Below are 20,642 nucleotides of genomic sequence, written 5' to 3'. Positions count from 1 at the left end.
AAACAGTAAGCTATAAATGATATCTTTATGCGAAAAATTTACCAAATTTTTTCCTAATTTGCCCACATGACATGAATTATAAAAAATTTCCAGCTTGTTATGATGTGATTTCCGGAATTATATAAGATCTGATATATTTATTACAGCCAGCAATTAAAACATGAAATAAGCTTAATGATGAATGCCCAACTCAAGAAATTAATTTTTTAATGTATTAGACAACTTAGGCACTAATTTTAGGCTAACCCACATGAAATTTTCCACTGTTATATTTCAGACTTAAGAAACAGAATTATTCAGAAATAACAGTGACCCAAAATGTAGCTCTGTGCCAAATTCTTGATACACATAAAACATAAATCACTTATTAATGTATTTAGCAAGTTTTTAGTTAATTTCAAACTACTTAGATGTGTTTTTCACCACTATTAGAAATGTATATGACTGCTGTAGCAAACAGTGAGGAAAAAGATGGTTTTGAGATCAAACCCTTAGGCCCTAAGCCTTGAAGATCACTTGCCCAAGTTGCAAAAAAAAAATTCAATATCTGAAACACAAATTTTTACCAAATTTTCTGCAAAAACCCACCAATGATTAGCTTCAGAAAAGCAAATATTCAAATCATAAATGGAGCAAGGGAATCTAGGGCCAATGAGAGCTAGCACTAGGCCAATAGAACTAGCGTTGGGCTAGGAGAAGGCAGATCTGGGTTTAGGAGCCCCAAAACTTGAAACCCTTGTTCTAAAAAAAAATATTTTGCTTAAAATCTTCAGATTTATTGCAAAATCTTTAATCACTGGCATTGTAAAAAGATTTGGGATAAAATATTGCCCTCCAGGGCCTAGATGTGTCTCAAAACCCCTAGATCTGCTTGAAAAAATTTCAGATCTGAAGATTTACTTGGCTGATTTCTCAGATCTATTCCTGCAAACAATCTTTGAGCCTAGATCTTGCCCTCCAGGGTCTAGATCTAGCTCAGATCTGAAGATTTACTTGGCTGATTTTTCAGATCTATTTCTACAAACAATCTTTGAGCATCTTGCCCTTCAGGGTCTAAATCTAGCTCAGATCTGAAGATTTTCTTGGCTGATTTCTCAGATTTATTTCTGCACAAGTGAAAAAAGAAAAACCCAATACCCAATATGTACAAAAATAGAGAAAATCCAAAAAACCAAAGTGTTAAAATTCAAAATTATGTTACAAAATTTCAGATTTACACAAGTAAATAACAAATCTATACAAATAATTTACAGAGTTATACAAATAATTTACAGATCAGTCAGATCTGAGGAGTATGAGTCCAACTTCGCTCCCAAATCTGATAATCTAAGGCTCTTAATAGCCATATCTATCAAAATTTCTACAAAATATTTAAAAGATTTTGAAATTTTAGAGAGGTACTAGTCGAAAAACACCCTACAGAAAAAAGATTATCGTGAGATAGATCCTGAGGCTTATATGAAGTAGGCCCTTCAGAAAATATGTGTTGAGAGTTGGTTGGTCCAACCGAGAACTATCCTCAAACGCTCAATGAGAACCTGAGAGATCTTCTGCAAACACTAGATCAACCATCAAATCAAGTAGAGAAATAGAACAACAATAAAATTATGAAGAAATAGAGATACCTGCTACTTCAATCAAAACTAAAAATGTTACCCTAGCTCCAACAAACTGAATAAGATACCTGTATTCAGATTATTCTAAGAGAACTATTGATTGATAGTTTTCACATAATAATAAGCATAAATTACAACAATGTTACCATAAATTCATGAAGAGGAACACTACAGCATGTTGAAACCCCAAAGACTATTGCATTAATTCAAAAAAGTATATAAGAGAGCTTGAGAGCTTAGTACACGATACAGAGATCGGATGATTTGACTGACAAACGACCTCCTATTTAAAGATAAATCCTCCAACGGCTAGTTCGAGTGATCCTTGTCAAAGCAATCTTGACCGTTGATGAGGATCAAAATTTCTTTTAATCTTATCCATCGAAATTTTAAATTATTGAGGAAATTTGATTTTTTCAATTAAATGCATTTTAATTAATTCAAAAATTAAATTTTTGAATTTACTTCCTCAAAATTTTGACTTTGACTTGACCCTAGGGACTAAAGGCTTAAAATTTAGCAAAATAATCAATTTACCTTAGTCCCCGGACCTCTTAAAATTTAATTTTTAAGGACCAATGAATTTTGTCTTCGGAGAATTTAAATTTACCTAAGACCCATAATTAATTAAATTTCTGGCTTAGGATTTTAATTAATTTTGGCCAGAAAATTTAATTAATTAACTTATGAGGGGATAAATTATTTTTCTAACTCTCAAGTCACTTTACATCATGATTTTTACATTTTTACATCTCAAGGGGGAAGACCCATTTGCAAAAGACCCTCACATACTACCTAGTTCTGCGACACAAAATATAATTTAGCAGATCAAACAATTTGTAATAAAATAACCTAACCAAATAGTTAGGATTATTCCCAAATCACTTTTACATAGATTCGATCTAGAACATTAGAACTCCCCCAAGATTCTAGTGACAAAATCCATTCCGGCTTTGGGGTAACGCTGAAAGAAAACTCTGCCGACCATCCGAGAATGGATCGTTGAGACAAAAAACCTCTTGAAATGTAGATCGTCATCGGAGAAGTAGGTTTACTTGGGTGATTACATATACAACACGGATTTGCTGATATTATTTACATTATACACATGCTGACTGGGTTTACATTATAGGATGATGATCACGCTGATGATGATAGTTGAACAACACGGACACGTCGATAAGGCGTTATCTCTTTTGCGAAAAAAGGGGGTGTACTGCTATCGGTCGTTGACACGTAGTGGTCAACATATGGCTCTACTTGAGGACACGTTGCTGCACTGGAGGAATGTGAGAATCCAGAATCTGCATCCACGCAACACATAACATAACGTAAGTAGCGTCCATCCAAAAATCATCATACAACGTTAAGCACAAGAAAGATATAAGCTCTTCATTTATTATCTAGTCTAACAACATGAAAAACACAAATGTAACTACAAAATGAAATACTGAAATAATAGGGCATAAGGTTAGAAATACAATACAAAGATGCCCTATGGCATCAGATACGTTCAATATAGTGCATATTGAGCATTTGCTTGCTTTCGGGCAAATCTGTCGGTTGTTTCCTGGATGTGCCTTGTCGAATTCTGCATACGGTAGGACTTTTTTCTATCCGAAAATCAAGTTGTTTGCGACCATCTGATGCATCAAATCTCTTTCTCATTCTCTTTCTCTTGCGCTTTTTCTTTGTGGCAGGTTGTATCACTGATGATGTGGAACATTCTATTTCAAAACTCTCAGATGAAGTATGTAAGATATGCATGACATGTCTTTCTTCATTCTGCATCTGCTCTGTCAAGAATGATGGATCAGTCTCACAGGTGTCATGAGTTATAACTTGATCTTCTATGACTGGTGGATTAACCATGTGAGCGTCAACCTGATTCTTATCAATTTCAATTTTATCCGGGTCACCTTCAATTAACCACTTTTCAATGGAATAAATGACCTCATAATAAGATGGAGCTTGCTGCAGCAGATAAGGAGGCTTCTAATTTGTTGACGTCTCCTTGTTTCTTTCATTCTCTGACCGATGCTGAAATTTCTGTACCTGTATTGTTATGGCATCCATCTGGCTAGAGTGTTCAACCTCTTCATAGCACTAACTTCCTTGGGATGGTTTTCCTCCATGGTCAATAACTTATTTTGAAGACATATCTGACTAGCTTCCACATCTTTTATTACTTTTTTCATTCTTTGCTTTCATGCCCATGACATAGTTTTGCATATAATTTATCTCTTTCTTATGGTTTGCTTGCATGGTAGCTAACTGATTATTAAAATTGAATCTCATGATGGTCATTTTTTCATCCATAGTTAATAATTTGCTTTGCATAGAATTAATTTCTCTGCCATGATTAGCTTTCATGGTTTCCATTTCCTTCTGCATGTCAGCCCTCATATCCTCCATATTCCGAGCACACTCTCCTACTACGATGGTTACGTGATCAGAGTGTTTAATTTTCATGATTTCCATTTCATCACTTTTTTCCAGATGAGTGTATAAAGTTCTCATATCCTTGATGTAATCAGTCACAAATTTCTCTTGATTAAGCTCCATAGTTTTTACCAGCTGCGTTTGACTGAACTGCATGTCTTTAACCAACTGCTTTAGTTTTTCTATAATTTGCTTATCATTGTCGACACTGATTTGACAACTTGTCCTTGATTTTTCCACTGTCATGGATTTGACTTGCAACAGTACACGTGGATGGCACATTCTGATATGGAGAATTGTCTTGAAATCTTTCATTGACAGCTGGATCCTTCAAAATATCACTTTCATTCTGTTGCATAATTTTAGGGGCACAAGGCCACCTTGATAACCATATCTATCTGTAAAAGCATTGACGATGTCTTGTAAAGAAGCGAAAGAATCTTCAGGACAATTATTAAAACAATTCAAAGCATCACCCTCTAAAGAAAAGGCAAATAGATGCATTTTGACAACTTCATGATCATACTGGGGAGAACTACAATATCTGAGTATTGTATGAATAAACCTGCATAGATGCTTTCTAACAACGACTGAATCATCACTCGAGAACAAAGACAATTTATGAATGGCCACTTCCAGAATACCATGGAGAAAATCAGTGAAATGACACGGGGTAAATGAATCATCCATGATGAATGGCTTGAAGGAATAATGAGGCACCAAATGGATGATAGGGAGAGATCCCTGCTCAAGAAAATCAAGAGATCCACAAGAAGCGAGCTTCTAGTAGAAATTCTTGTAAGAAATGAAAGAAATGGAGTTGCCACTTGAACATGAATCTAACTCTAAGATCCAAAAGGCAACAAACAACCGGATATAAGGGAGGGCTTCTTGTCTGAGAAATAATAAATGGAAGAAGTGGAGTCGCCACCCAAATAAGAAATGAACCGAAATGTGCATGTGCTAAAGGTGCAGATGAAACGATTAATGAGATGACGAAAGATAAGGCGATGAAAAGATCAAATGACGCTTGGAAATGTTGTGTCGCTTGATTGGCTAATGAATGCCGAAAAATATGAGATGATTAAAACGATGTCGAGAAACCAAGGGCAAAAAAACTCTATCCCCGGCAACGACGTCAACAATGTTGGCGTTGCCGACTAAAATGAATGATAGAAAGATGAAAGAATGATGAGGGAATGTCGTTGAAATGCCGAGAATAAAATATCCCCGGCAACGACACCAAAAAATGTTGTCCCATAGAATGTCTAGGCACAACGACAACAACTCAGATTGGGGGCTGTCACCCTGATCCTTAATCTCTCTGTTTAAGTTGTCTCCCTACAACATGCTAAGGGGGGTAGACCCTATGGAAAAATAGAATGAAGAACTAGTTGGGAACCAACTAGTTCGGGAGACACAGTGAAGCGATCAAATACTTGATTAAGATTTAGCAAGACTTATAGGATTTGATTAGATTTTAAACGATTGATACCAGTGCCTTATGGAGTCAACGATCTTGCTAGGGAAATGAAGACCAAGTAATCGATTAGCAACTCCTGCTTAGATGAATGACTATCTTATATGAAATGCAGACTCTAAAACTAATGTGAGATGCAAGAATCTTAGTTAATTTTAGTTAATTGCCTATATTGAGCTTGATTTTGTAATAACTGGCAGAAAGAAAATAAGCTGAAGCACACTAAGGTGTGATTAACGATACCTCTCCTGAAAATCTAACATACCCGGTGCCTCCGGCGCTGCAGAGAGCTGTGGCTCTGACGACTGCAAGGTCACTGTTTTAAGTACTATTAAAAACAGGCTACTCAAGCAAAGATAGATGGATACCTATCTCTCTATCGACCAAGCTTATGCTTGGAAGTAAATTTTATTTATGCAAAACTAACTTATATGCAAATGCACCAGATGATGAAAAAATGAGATGAAGTTAGATTCAAGGATGAAAAGAGGCTTATGTTGCATAAACTTCTAATACCCAAATGAAATGTTTGCTTTATTAAATGAAAACTCAAAATTAAACCCCCGAAGATATTACAATTAGAACACAAGCTTATTTCAAATCTTTCTGATACAGTTATAGTTCAAAGAGAACAAAAACTTTTTTGCAATTAATATCAACAGATGCTCAAAAAATACTCAGTTTATGAAACAAAGGATATACATTTTATCACAATTCCATGACAGAGTACTTAATTTTCAGAAATTAATTTTTAGGACAGCAGTAAGAAAAACTTTATGACAACAACAATATGACAATGAAAACAATAAGCTATCAATGATATCTTTATGTCAAAAATTTACCAAAATTTTTCCAAACTTGCCGACATGAATTATCAAAATTTTTCAGCCTGCTATGATGTGATTTGTGGAATTATATCAGATCTGATATACTTATTACAACCAACAATTAAAACATGAAATAAGCCTAATGATGAATGCCCAACTGAAGAAATTAATTCTTTAATGTATTAGACAACTTAGGAATTGATTTTACGCTAACCCACATGAAATTTTCCACTGTTATATTTCAGACTTCAGAAACAGAATTATTCAGAGATAACAGTGACCCAAAATGTAGATCTGGGCCAAATTCTTGATACACATCAAACATAAATGACTTATTAATGTATTTAACAATTTTTTAGTTAATTTCAAACCACTTAGATGTGTTTTTCACCACTACTAGAAAGGTATATGACTGCTGTAGCAAACAGTGAAGAAAAAGATGGTTTATAAATCAAACCCTTAGGCCCTAGGCCTTGAAGATCTCTTGCCCAAGTTGCCAAAAAAATTCAATATCTGAAACACAAATTTTTACTAAATTTTCTGCAAAAACCCACCAATGATTAGCTTCAGAAAATCAAATATTCAAATCAGAAATGGAGCAAGGGAATCTAGGGCCAATGAGAGCTAGCACTAGGCCCAATAGAACTAGCGTTGGGCTAGGAGAAGGCAGATTTGGGCTTAGGAGCCCCAAAACTTGAAACACTTGTTTTAAATTTTTTTTTTTTTTTTGCTTAAAATCTTCAGATTTATTGCAAAATCTTTAATCACTGGCATTGTAAAAAGATTTGGGATAAAATATTGCCCTCCAGGGCCTAGATTTGTCTCAAAACCCCCAGATCTGCTTGAAAAAATTTCAGATCTGAAGATTTACTTGGCTGATTTCTCAGATCTATTCCTGCAAACAATCTTTGAGCCTAGATCTTGCCCTCCAGGGTCTAGATCTAGCTTAGATCTGAAGATTTACTTGGCTGATTTCTCAGATCTATTTCTGCAAACAATCTTTGAGTCCAGATCTTTCCCTTCAGGGTCTAGATCTAGCTCAGATCTGAAGATTTTCTTGGTTGATTTCTTAAATCTATTTTTGCACAAGTGAAAAGAGAAAAACCCAATTCCCAATATGTACAAAAATAGAGAAAATCCCAGAAAACCCAAGTATTAAAATTCAAAATTATGTTACAAAATTTCAGATCTACACAAACAAATAACAGATCTATACAAATAATTTACAGATCTATCAGATCCGAGGATTATGAGTCCAACTCTGCTCCCAGATCTGATAATCTAAGGCTTTTAATAGCCAAATCTATCAAAATTTCCACAAAATATTTAAAAGATTTTGAAATTTTAGAGAGGTACTAGCCCAAAAACACCTCGCAGAAAAAAGATTACCGTTAGATAAATCCTGAGGCTTCTATGAAGTAGGCTTTCATAAAATATATGTTCAGAGTTGGCTGGTCCAACCGAGAACTATCCCCAAACGCTCAATGAGAACCTGAGAGATCCTCTGCAAACACTAGATCAACCATCAAATCAAGTAGAGAAATAGAACAACAATAAAATTATGAAGAAATAGAGATACTTGTTACTTCAATCAAAATTAAAAATGTTACCCTAGATCCAACAAACTGAATAAAATCCCTGTATTCAGATTATTCTAAGAGAGCTATTGATTGATAGTTTTCATATAATATTAAGCATAAATTAAAACAATGTTACCATAAATTTATGAAGAGGAACACTACAGCACGTTGAAATGCCAAAGACTTTTGCGTTAATTCAAAAAAATATACAAGAGAGCTTGAGAGCTTAGTACACGATCCAAAGATCGGATAATTTGACTGACAAACGACCTTCTATTTAAAGATAAATCATCCAACGGATAGTTCGAGTGATCAAAATTTCTTTTAATCTCATCCGTCCAAATTTTAAATTATTGAGGAAATTCGAATTTTTCAATTAAATGCATTTTAATTAATTCATAAATTAAATTTTTGAATTAATTTCCTCAAAATTTTGACTTTGACTTAACCCCAGGAACCAAAGGCTTAAAATTTAGCGAAATAATCAATTTACCTTAGTCCCGGACCTCTTAAAATTTAATTTTTAAGGACCAACGAATTTTGCCTTCAGAGAATTTAAATTTACCTAGGACCTAGAATTAATTAAATTTCTGGCTTAGGATTTTAATTAATTTTGGCCAGAAAATTTAATTAATTAACCTATGAGGGGATAAATTATTTTTCTAACCCTCAAGATATTTTATATCATGATTTTTACATTTTTACATCTCAAGGGGGAAGACCCATTTGCAAAAGACCCTCAAAGACTACCTAGTTCTGCGATATAAAATATAATCTAGCAGATCAAACAATTTGTAATAAAATAACCTAACCAAATAGTTAGGATTATTCTTAAATCACTTTTACATAGACTTGATCTAGAACACTAGGACTCCCTTAAGATTTTAGTGACAAAATCCATTCCGGCTTTGAGTTAAGGCTGAAGGAAAACTCTGCCAACCATCTGAGAATGGATCGGTGAGACAAAAAACCTCCGGGAATGTAGATCGTCACCAGAAAAGTAGGTTTACCTGGGTGATTACATATACAACACGGATCTGTTGAGATTATTTACATTATACACATGCTGACTGGGTTTACATTATAAGATGATGATCATGCTGATGATGATAGTTGAACGGCACGGACAAGTCGATCAGGCGTTATCCCTTTTGCGAAAAAGGGGGGTGTACTACTATGGGTCGTTGACATGTAGTGGTCAACACCACCCACTCCTTTGCCTGCTTGACTCTCAAAATTCTCCATGTCATCTATGCTTAAATGAGGAGCTTCCTTCGATTGGACCCAATCCGCTGCATTTGTAGTATGCAGATCTATCTCTTCAAGGTCGACTGGTGAATGTTTCACAAAATGGAAACGTGAATTAAAATTTGAACTTTAAAGTGCAAATCAAATTATGAAACCTTCAAATTCAAATGCAATTACACATGACTTAGCAAATTCTTTTGTTCCTCAAGGCTTAGTGTCTCGACTCTCACTTATTATTTGCTTGTTGCGAAGTCGTAAATTGTAATGGTCAAGTACATGGTCATTTAAGCATTTTTGTGTCAATTGATTGCGCTTCTTTAAATGCATTTTCTCAAACATGCTCCAATTGCGCTTACAACTTGAAGCACTGCATGATTGGTTTAAGATTCAAATGGATAATCTCTTTAAATCTAGCGTATCACTACCAAAGTTTTGCCACCAAAGACCTAACAAGTGGTAAGGGTTCGTAAGTAGTAAGTATTACGTACAGATCAAAGATGATAAATACTAAAAAGATAACAAATTTTAATAAAACATTTAATAGACAAAATAAACAAATTTAATGAATTGATGAAGCCTTCAAGCCTCAAAGGGTACCTGGCAACGTTTTAGTTCTTTCTTGTATAGCATTGGTATAGGAAAATAATTTGGCCAATGCCCTATAATCCTGTAGTTGGGCAAAGACACGGCTTTGAACTTCTTGATCAGGGAAGTGTTAAATTGGGGTAGCATCGGATGTGCTCTAAGCTTCAAATTTTATTAGGAGGCTTGGGCACAGGTATTCCAAAGAACCCAGAAAGCTTTTTGGAAAATTCCACCCAAAAGTGATTTTATTAAAATAAATAATATTTTAATGGGGTTCCTAAGTCTAAACTTAGGAAAATTAAAATATTAATGGGCATTAATCTAATAAGGGGCGAAACTTCTAGAAAAAGCCACAGATCAAGCAAAAACGATCCGAGCCTTTGATTAAGATGTAATCTGGGTCGTTGGTTATCCAACAAGAAGATATAAGGAGCTTGAGGGTCATTTGGAAAATACATTTAGAGATCAAGGAAATCGATTTTTTTGAAGTGAGAAGTTCTCAGGAGGGAAAATCGATTGAGGGGATTTCTGCAGTAGAGGGGTAGTGAGAATCCGAGAGAAGGAATTTCTGGAGAGTACGAGGCAGAGGGAAAACATAAAGACGTCCATAGGAAGGCTGACGCTGGCCCACGCAGTGCTGATGCAGAGGCAGCACAGTCCTTGAGGGGAAGTCAAGTTTCCCGTTGAGGGAAGTCGAAATTCAGTTGTCGGAAGCCAGGGTGTGAGTCTAGGAGGCAGAAGGTCGATTTCTCAGTCAGCAGAGGATTCATAGGAGAGGCAGCGTAAAACCCAGGAGGGGTGACGCAGAAACTGTGCAGGGTGACGCAATTTTGTGCAGAGGCCACGCAGAGGGTGACACAAAGCTTCCAGAGCAGCAGGATCAGTCACTGATTCTCTATTGACAGGGTGAGATCTATATCGGATTGCTAGTTGAGCATCCTAGAATTGTACTCAGAATTTCTCTTGCATAATAATAAAACCCTCAGAGCTGCAGCACCGGTCTTCCCACATTGGGTTTTTCCGGGGACTATTGTCCAAAAATAACGATGTCTTATGTGTTTATATTTTCCTTGCGTAGTTTCTATGTTTCAGAATCATATTTAAATTGGTGTAAGTTGCTTCAGTAATTTACTTCTATGTTTCAAGAAGAAACCTGAAATAAGCTTGTAATGCAATTTGCAATTTAGGTGAAGTAGATTCAATTGGTTGTAGTAGGATTCCTGAGATTGTTAGATCTAAGAATTTTCACAAGAAGCACCTTTCAATGCATGTCATAAGTCCTCTGCTAACCTCCCCATCCTCATTTAATTTGTTCTTATCATAAAAATACTGTGGTTTTAAGAAGTACCCAACAACATGTAAGGGGGAATGCAATTGCCTATCCCAATGTGCATCAATAATGTCCCAAAGAGGCATATACTTGGTCTCCTCATTCTCATATCTTCTTTTGATGGCCTCCTTTTCGAGATCCATCGCCTCATAAATGTAACCCATAGTGGGCTTGTCACCATTAACCATCTTGAAAGTTCAAACTTTTAAATTAAATGAAATATGAATCTTTGAAAATGAAATGAAGCTTGAAATGAAATTTTAAAAATGAAAAAGTTAAAAGACTTGAAGTACTTGAGAACTCTGACAAGGGACTCTGTCACAACAATAATCTCTTCGACATCTTTCCAGAAACCATCATTAAACACAGGTGCAACAATTTCAATGCCTTCAAGGGCCTTGGAATGTTTAGATGCCATACACTCAAGTCCCAAGAACATCCTCTTTAGATTTATCTTTTGCTAAACCACAGATTGCAAATATATGAAATTTGTTTTAAATCTGGTCACTGCAAGTCGAACAATTTCTTTACCTTTAGTGTATATTCTCATGGTGTTTAGGACAATAGTATGATTGTACAGGTATTTGGTTATGGATTTTGCCTTCTCCACAACCTCATGTATCCAAGGAAGTTTACCAATGTCCTCAAGCATTAAATCTATGCCATGGGAAACACAAGATGTCCAAAAAATAGTGGGGTGCATAAGCTCAAAATTTCTACCAACAACCATATAATTAGCTGCATTGTTGGTGACAATTTGTACAACATGTTTTTCTCCCACTTCTTGAACGACTTTCTCCATCATTTCACAAACAAGTTGGGTAGTCTTGTCCTTGTCTTAGGCAACCATTGATTTGAGAAACATTGTGCCTACTGGACAAGATACAAGGAAATTTATTAAAGTTATATTGTTGAAGAATGTAACTAGTGCCGACCTTCATAATTGTATTTGTCAAAAGAAAATTTATTATTAAAGAAAATGACTTAGTAAAACATGGGTTTCATGTTGTTGTTCTTCCACAATCCTGGTGTTTGGGATAGAATCTTAAATCATTGACGCTACCAAACCAAGAATCACAACAAAGCTACTTTACACAGTGGAATATAAACAATAGTAAATCTACCAGTGCACAAAATATACACAACTTTTTACACAAATTATGTACAATAACCAAACTTCGTTATATTAATCCAACTGAATAATACAACAATCTAGTGCTCCCGTACTAGGGATAATGGCCCTCATACATCCACTGATGCAAGACAACAACAACTAGGGCTTGGTGTCTGTCACGATGACCACAAATCTACCTTGATCAAGATACCCTAACCATTTGGCTGTGGCACATTCTCTCATCTCCTCTCGGTCATACCTTGAACACACCTTCCCGGTCCTTTGGCTATCGATTTGCATCACTTGCCTCTATCAATGTTCCAAGTCCTTCTGGCCACTGAACCTCAACTATCGAATCTGCTTACTAGTTGTGCCCTAGTCGATTAAGGGCACAACACATTGAGACCCCTGTCGAGTTGTTCACAACTCTGTTTGTGAACAACTCACAACTGCCCACTGCTGCTCCTCAGCGACTCAGGGACTTCTTCCCAGTATAGTCTTCTTGCGTTGCTCCAATGAAGACTAACATAGGGCACAGAGCACTGCCACCTATCACTGTCAAATGTAGATTCTCCAATGATGGACATAGGCCACAACGAACTGCTCCTCTGACTGATCAGACCTATGAGCTCCAACAAATTGCCTCTCCTAGCGAGCCTTAGTCCATCAAGGTACGCTGAACTTTTGCTGAAGGCTGAGCTAAACCTGCTGAAAAATACTTTCCATGATCTGAGCACTAGAACACTTGCTAATGCCAAATTGATCTGCCTCACTTCTGCCCTTATCTCCCTTTTATAACTTGAATTTGGCTTTCTAGAAGTATCCAAGGGTTGAGATTGCCTTTCGAGTTTCCTAAATCAATGGCCAAGATCTAATCTCTTGTTGACTTAGTACTTTTTAATTTTTCCTAAGTCAACATTAGGAAATAATTTAATTATTAAAATAATTCTGGCTAAGTGACTGATCTCTGATTTTCTGCATGCCTTGGCACCTAGGAAAGTGCAGAATCCTTCCTGCTCTACTCCAATCAACACAGGAGACTTCAAGGCACCCCTTAGGCATCACACTAGGATATCTTACTCAATTAATTCCCCTCTAAGCTCCAGCCTTACCCAAGATGAGCAAGGAGGATTGACCACTAAGTCCCATCCGAGGAATTCACAATAATTTACCAGGTCACAAGGTTTAGTCGCTGGCTAAGCTCACTTACCGTCAAGTCTATAGTATGAACCTGCCATGAACCAGTGAGGGTAATGGTAGAATGATAGTCGAATGATCATGGAATGATGACAATAAAGATGGGAAACACAACTTATGAATGCATGTGGTGTTTTTGCCAAGTGTCACATGAGGACCTCACCCCACCACTTGGTAACTCACATAGTCCACGTTGTGTCTTTTAGACCTAGGTTATAACATCAAGTAGTGACTTACATGTATATCATGCCTTTTGACTTTGGTTATCTTCATAAAGTCACTTTTGGAATATAACATTCTTTTCGTGGCTTAGTAACTATGTCATGGTTCTGCCCCCTTACCTTCCCCTTTTCTGGAGTCTTAGCCCCCCATTTCTCATGTCTGACTTGGTCTACAGAATTGGTGTATATTATTAATATTGATGTGATTGCAAGGGGTCATCCTGGGGTGTTACATTCATTTGTTTTGGCTTTTATGTCACTGTTCTAGGTTACTTTTGATTCTGTCTTTGTTTGATTCTAAATGTATTCTGCAATTCATCTCACATGATATTTGGTTTCACTACGAATGGCCACTCAAAATTTGTGCTAGGAACTTCGTTTGGTGATACCTTATCACTCTTTGCTTTTGATGCTCTTGAAAATTTTAGTACATTGTGGATTTATGTATCCATTTGCTGCAGTACATTTTCCGTAACACTGAATTTTTTAATTTTCGGGCCTCGGATTTTGAGATAAGCATCCATGCTTCACAGTTCTAACTGAGCTTATGTTTTTTAATTTTGGAAATTTGTGTTTCATGCTAAAATCTATATTAATTCTGTAAATCTCTTTTCCGAGGATGGTTTTTGTTCTGTCCTCTCCAAAAAGAAAGAGTCTAATTTCTGGCTTGTGGAGTAAAAACAAAGCAAAACAAAACAAGGAACAAATTAATATTTCATACTCAGGCCAATAAATTGGTTATCACTAATTCAAATAACATTATCATTCTTGTATGCATTCATCAGGTGAAGGAAATGGCAGAAAAACTACTGGCTGAAATGTCTGATAATGGTTGTCTTGGACCAGAACTTGCTCCAAATGTAACTCTTCAGTCAACAATTTGTGACACTTCCATAGCAGCTGGAAGAGAAAATGGTCATCTAGAACTTTCTAAGCGCGATTCAGTTCTTGCTGATTCCATTTTAGTTAATGGTAACAGTGGAAGACAACCTTCACATGATAAGGCTATGAGAGATTCACAACCAGATTGTACATGGTTGTCAGATGACCTTGGGACAGTACTTCCAACCAATGAAATAGGTAACGGGCATGAATCTGAGCCAGAGAAAGTTGAACAAGATGAACCTGGTGTATACCTTACTTTTGTGTCAGTGCCAGGTGGTACTAAATACCTAAAACGTGTGAGATTCAGGTACATATCAACTGAAATTGGTCAACTTTTCGTATTGTAGATTCTTTGGAAGCTTTAAATATTCTGAGCCTTTGTAAATGAAAATAATTTATATTCACTGTTTACAATCTACATACATGTAATGCAGCCGGAAAAGATTTAGCATGCAGCAAGCGGAAATATGGTGGTCAGAAAACCGTGGGAGGGTGATCGAACGGTACAATTTGTGGGGAATTGACAGGTCAATGACTGGCATCTGACTGTACATACTGCTAGTAGAGGAAGGTGATACTATTTTAATATAAATATCATCCCATTGTGATTGGGTTTCTGAGATCTCTAGTTTCAGAGAAACTGTGTTTTCTAGTTGTATTACTACATGTGCAGCAGAGATTAACAAAGCAGGAAATGTTGTCCATTAGCAAGGAGTCGGTCCATAGCCCTACTCCACCTAAGTGGACAGTTGTTCTTAGGCCTTGATGATGAATGGAAAGGATTTAGTCGAGGTTGTTATTAGCTTATTACTGTCCAATGTCCATACATGTAAATGAGTAACAAGATGGCTGTCCAGTGTCCTAGCAATTCTGTTCACCAGTCAGCATGAAATGTATTAAGCAGATACTCTAAAAGACGACATCAGAGCCTCTGGCCAGGGCTCCTCTTGTATATGTTTCATTTACGTCGCCATGCTATGTAAAATCGAATTGGATTCAATCAATATTTCTGGTTGTCTTGTAAAATTGTAGATTATCATGAAGTTGCAAAGCTTTGTACAATCCTATTTTCCAAGGATGATGGTAAGTGCATGATATTTTCCAAAGACCTGTTTGATGTTTGACTTGCCTGGTGGAAATATTTGGCTAATTGGATGTCATATGATTGGATCTCTTGTCAAGAAGTGAAATTTCGGAGATCTCAGATGGGCCATTTACTGGTTTTTCATTGTGTTAAAAAAACAGTTTAATAGTATTTTAACTGGTTCTTCATTGTCCTAAAAAAGAATTTAATAGGTATTTATTTTTTAATATTTACTTGATATAATAATCTTTGACAGGTCACAAGCGCTAGATTTTGATATTGGTTTGTTATATTTCTTATTATTAATAAAAAATCAAGTTGTTATTATTAATTCTGGTTATGGCTCCGTGGTGCTTAGGTAGTGTTGCGGGGGAGCCCCCCGCCCCCCGCCCCCCGATCCCACTCCCAATCTGCGTTCCGCGCGGGAGCGACTCGGGAGTGGTTCGGGAGCGCGCTCCCTGCCTTTTCAGGAGCGTTTAGCTTTTTTTGCAAATTTTTTTTTGCAGTAATGTTCCAAATGCATTTTTTTTTCAAAGAAACAAAAAAGTTTTGAGTGGGGCAACTTAATGATCAAGCCTATGGCCCTAGTATTGATATGTGATTCATGGTAAAAGTGATATTCTCCTTAATCTTCATTTTCATCATTTTACTTAAATTTTTAACATTACCATGAAATAACTCAGGATGTTTGAGAGTGGTTCCAACCTCATTGGATTTCATATGGAGAAAGTAGAATTTTAGATTTCATTTAAAATCCAGGTTTTCAAGATTGCAATGTTTCCATTGAATCTTGTCATGTATTAGGGTATGGAACTCGTATTTAATCAAAAGCACCAATCCTTCCTTGGTTGTCAAACTCCTCTATCATGACCCTCCTAAAAATGTACGCATCACTCAAACAAAATCTTGACTTAACATGCTATGTTTTTTCTATCTTATGTTAATGCTTAGAGGGTGATATTAATGTCAAAGATCCCTATACAGATACAGAGGTAATGACAAAGATACCTCTGGATATTAATGCTTAGAGGGTGATATTAATGACAAAGATCCTGATTTTCCAACAAGACTAAAAAACTACACATTTCTCGCGGTGGCAAGAGGCCCAAGCATAAGAAAAAGATAATAGATTTACTTGTCTTTTATAGTTTCTGGTAGTTTTTATAACTATTGACTCTTTCATATTTATTATGATATTTTTTAAACAATATATGACAATTTAAGTTTGAAGTTGGCAATTATAACTCATTAGTAATGAATTATGAATATGATGCTTCATGAAAATTGAAAGTTGTTTCATTTCATTTTATAACATTTCATTTCATGTTAGATATTATTTGTTGTAATGGTTACACTTAGCTTTGGTGATCAATGATGATAAATTTTATATATTGAATTTTGAAAGCTTGAAACTTTAAGATTGATGAATCACGAGACTCAATATGTTGTATGTTGGACGTGGTTGATGAAGATTATAACTTTTAGATGATTGTTGTTATATGATTCAATATATATATATATATATATGTGTTTTTTTATATCTAATTCATAACTCTACATGTTTTTGTTGACATATATGTATCAAAATATAAAAATATAAAAAATATATATATTATATAAAAAACGCTCCAGGATTCGCGCCCAAACCAGGAGCTTTTGAAAATGTTGCTCCCGCACCCGTTTACACTTCAGCTCCCAAGTAACATTGTGCTTAGGTGATACTTTTTCCACAATTAATAATGAGCTTGTAGTTTTTCCATATTTTTAGTGACATGTCTACAGATTGGTAGAATTTTTTTAATGGTTGTCAGTGTTTTGGAATTTAACTGTGTATAGATTTTGGATTGTCCAAAGTTTTGGGTGGACTCACCATCCATCATCATAGACAGAAGCAAAAAATGTTTCGGGTGGACTTATCATCCATCATCAAGATTTGCTTCTCTGTGATGATGGGTGGTCACTAGTGAGTCCACTCGAAATGTTGGATAATCCAAAATTTACACCAGTGTTGCAAACATCTCGATAACATCCTGATTTTATCTCGAAATCACGATTTTTTGGCCTAGCCGATGTTTGCCGTTTTTTAAAGATATTTTTATGGTATTTAATTTTGCTGATATTTGTCAAATTTTTACCAATATTTTCTCGGTCTTTACAATGTTTTGGGTTTTCGGACCCTCGCTGATTTTATCCTGATGTTGATGTTCGCAACATTGATTTACACAATTAAATTCCAAAACACCAACAACCATTATGATGACTAGTTGTGGAAACATACACAATTTTTGTTGTTGTTAGAAAGGCCATGAAAGCATTAATCAATTTGGACAGGGCAAATTACATGGCATTTCAAAAACCCTTGTACTCAATTATACATTTTATTTCAACTTAGGGCATATATACAGACATCCTTCATAGACTGAAAAAGCAAAACTCTTTTACATATTCACGTGATTCCTTACTTCATGTTCTTTATATTTGCCTTTCTATTAACTTCCCTTCTAATTGATAGCAGCTACTTATCTAACTGGAAACACTTAATGGCTTGTCCCTTAATGAGATGATTCACTTCGTGCAAGAGCTCTTAGAGGTAGAACTCCCAACATTGCTAACTCAAGGCTTATCACTTCTTCCAGTCTCTTGATGACTCCAATCACGAAAAGCATCATGAGCATTACTCCAATACAAGGTCTGCTCAGAAGCATAAACTTCATTCAGGTCACACAATTATTGAACAACAAGAATCTTATTACACATGTCTTCTCATCCTTGGATGATAAGAGCTTACAATTGATTGTATTGCTGGTTTTGTGCTTCTCCCTTGATGTATGTCAAACTTTTCTACCATTTTGTTCTTTTGAGCTATAGCCATGGCTTGATGTTATTCCTGTAATGACATTTGCACTCTTCTACTTAACTCAGTTCTTACTATGATCCCTTAGCAACCCCATCACTTAGTTGTTGTACTTTATCTACATTCCCAAAAACCACACTTCGGGAGTGTTACCCCTCTTTCATCAAGGGTACTCCAGAACTTTTATCCTCGCCATATAAGCCCAAAGGATGTGCTTTATAGCCTTGTAAATCTATGTGGGTGTGTTGTTTGTGAAAGCGACTCTTAGATCCTTGTTGGTGTGGATGACCATGGCTGTCCTTGGTATTGTTTGTTTCAGGATATGTTTGCCTCTATGTCATTGTCGACTTCTCCTTGGTGGGTGGTAACTCCTTGCCTTGATGGATATTCTTATTTCCTGGAATGGTGTATAGGTATCATGAAATAGACATTGTTAGGAATCATAGTTTGAGGGTGTTAACATTAGGTTTGCACCTGCAGTTCAAGGCAATATTTATCAGTTCATTTTTGCAAAGTCATGGTTATGTAAAGGGGCTATTATTATTTTTTTTGTGAAATTTGATATCCAAGCCCAGGGATATGTCTAATCAAGATTTTTTTACCTAACCTTAAGCTTATCCTAAGTTTTTCACAACGCATTTAACTTATCACAAACCTACAATTGGTGCTACAAAATATTTTTGTAGTGCTCATAAAAAAATTAAAACTTAGTTTTCAAGCTTCCAACGCCATTATTTAGAGCACCCAAGTGGTTGTTCATAAAGTCTTAGCCCTTTTCATCTATGATTTGACAAGTAGCAGCGTTTGAAGCTAAGGAGAGTTATTGAAAATCAAACCCTAATCTGCCTTGTTTACCCGAAAACAACATTTTCCAGCTCTTAGTGTCCTATGTTATAGTAGTCAAAGCAAAGCTTAGTCTTTTTTATTATTTTTTTGGTCAATTTGTAAAGTGCTACTATGATCTCATAGAGATCTGTGGAGAAATCTAAGGCAGTAGACTTAGGTGACTTATCTTAATTAGTAACTGCTTGTGAGTATCTTTTCTTTATTAGATTAGGATCTTCTCTTTGATTAAGTTATTAGTGTTCTTCTTCATCAAACAACTACCAATGCATAAACATAAATACACAAGAGACACAAAATGTAGGCTATGAGCCAGGGCCAAAACCTATCACTCTTTGAGGGGAAAACTTGCACAAATTCTTCTTATAGAGATTCCAATTGACGAATACGAAGACCAAGACCCTTGACCTATTAGCCACTCCAAGACCAAGACACTAGTTCTCTTGACTGCCTTCTCTTCTTCTCTTCCTCTTTGATCTTGCTTGTCACCACCGAGATCTTCTTAGTGTCTTCATATCGATATCTCCTTTCTGTGAGACCTCCTTGCTGTCATCTTACTTCTGTGATGGCATCAATCTCTTTCCCTTGATCTAGTACTGATGTCCTTCCTTTAAGGTAGCACCAATACCTTAAGTTGAGGTTCCATTGCATCACTAAATTGCAACTCTTCCATGACACCTAACTGTCCTTCGTATCACTATAATCACTGTGCTTGGTTACTAGACTTCAGAAGGATCTGAATTCCTCTTACTGCAATGACATCCAAATTTACTTGACTGTAACTATCCACCAAAACTAGAGATCCGAATTGTTTGATGACTGTACTAGAGGTCCGAGCCCATCACTGTTCTCTCCACCCGAAAATATATTAATTGTTGACTGTGGTTACCCTCCGAAAATCTCAGAGGAATCCAAACTCTCTTACTGTGCCAAAGATCCGAATTTATCTCTGTCTTGCCCATATGAAAAACTCAGAGATATCACTGAAATGTTGACTATACTCCATCACTGAAACTTCATAAGAATCTGAACTTACGAACTGTGTTAATGCGAGGTGCCTTCACACCTATTTATAGTGGTTGGTCCCATAAATAAGCCGACCTATGCATATCCAAATAGGTGTGTCTATTTGAGGTGAGTCGACATGAGTTTGTCACCTTATCTTGAAGCTGACATGAAGAGAGGATTGTGTGCTTGTCGTTGGAGGGCTACATAGACTTATATACAATTTACACATGCTCAAGAAGATCTTCTTCATATATGACATTGACTCTTTGACTCAATGATAAATCCTAAGGTTCTCAATGGGAGCCAACTAGATACAAACTCTTGCTTA

General features: G+C 36.0%; 1 protein-coding gene across 8 annotated transcripts in view; it reads left to right on the top strand.

The window, feature by feature from the left end:
• The window catches only part of LOC149203935 (PH, RCC1 and FYVE domains-containing protein 1-like), a 74,385-nt gene extending 58,856 nt beyond the window's left edge, over positions 1-15,529 (top strand). For all 8 annotated transcript variants that reach the window (XM_089403627.1, XM_089403622.1, XM_089403621.1 and 5 more), the window contains 2 exons: positions 14,426-14,832; positions 14,960-15,529. In XM_089403627.1, the coding sequence (XP_089259753.1) occupies positions 14,426-14,832; positions 14,960-15,071 (519 nt within the window). In that variant the 3' untranslated portion in view covers positions 15,072-15,529. The remainder of the gene's footprint in view (positions 1-14,425; positions 14,833-14,959) is intronic.
• Positions 15,530-20,642: the final 5,113 nt, after the last annotated feature.

Source organism: Pinus tabuliformis, chromosome 2_1 (genome assembly GCF_031772625.1).
Source record: "Pinus tabuliformis cultivar Carrire ecotype Pingquan chromosome 2_1, CPIR1, whole genome shotgun sequence".
NCBI lineage: Eukaryota > Viridiplantae > Streptophyta > Pinopsida > Pinales > Pinaceae > Pinus > Pinus tabuliformis.
The sequence above is the reverse complement of the archived record's forward strand: the minus strand, read 5'-3'. Positions and strand labels throughout refer to the sequence as shown.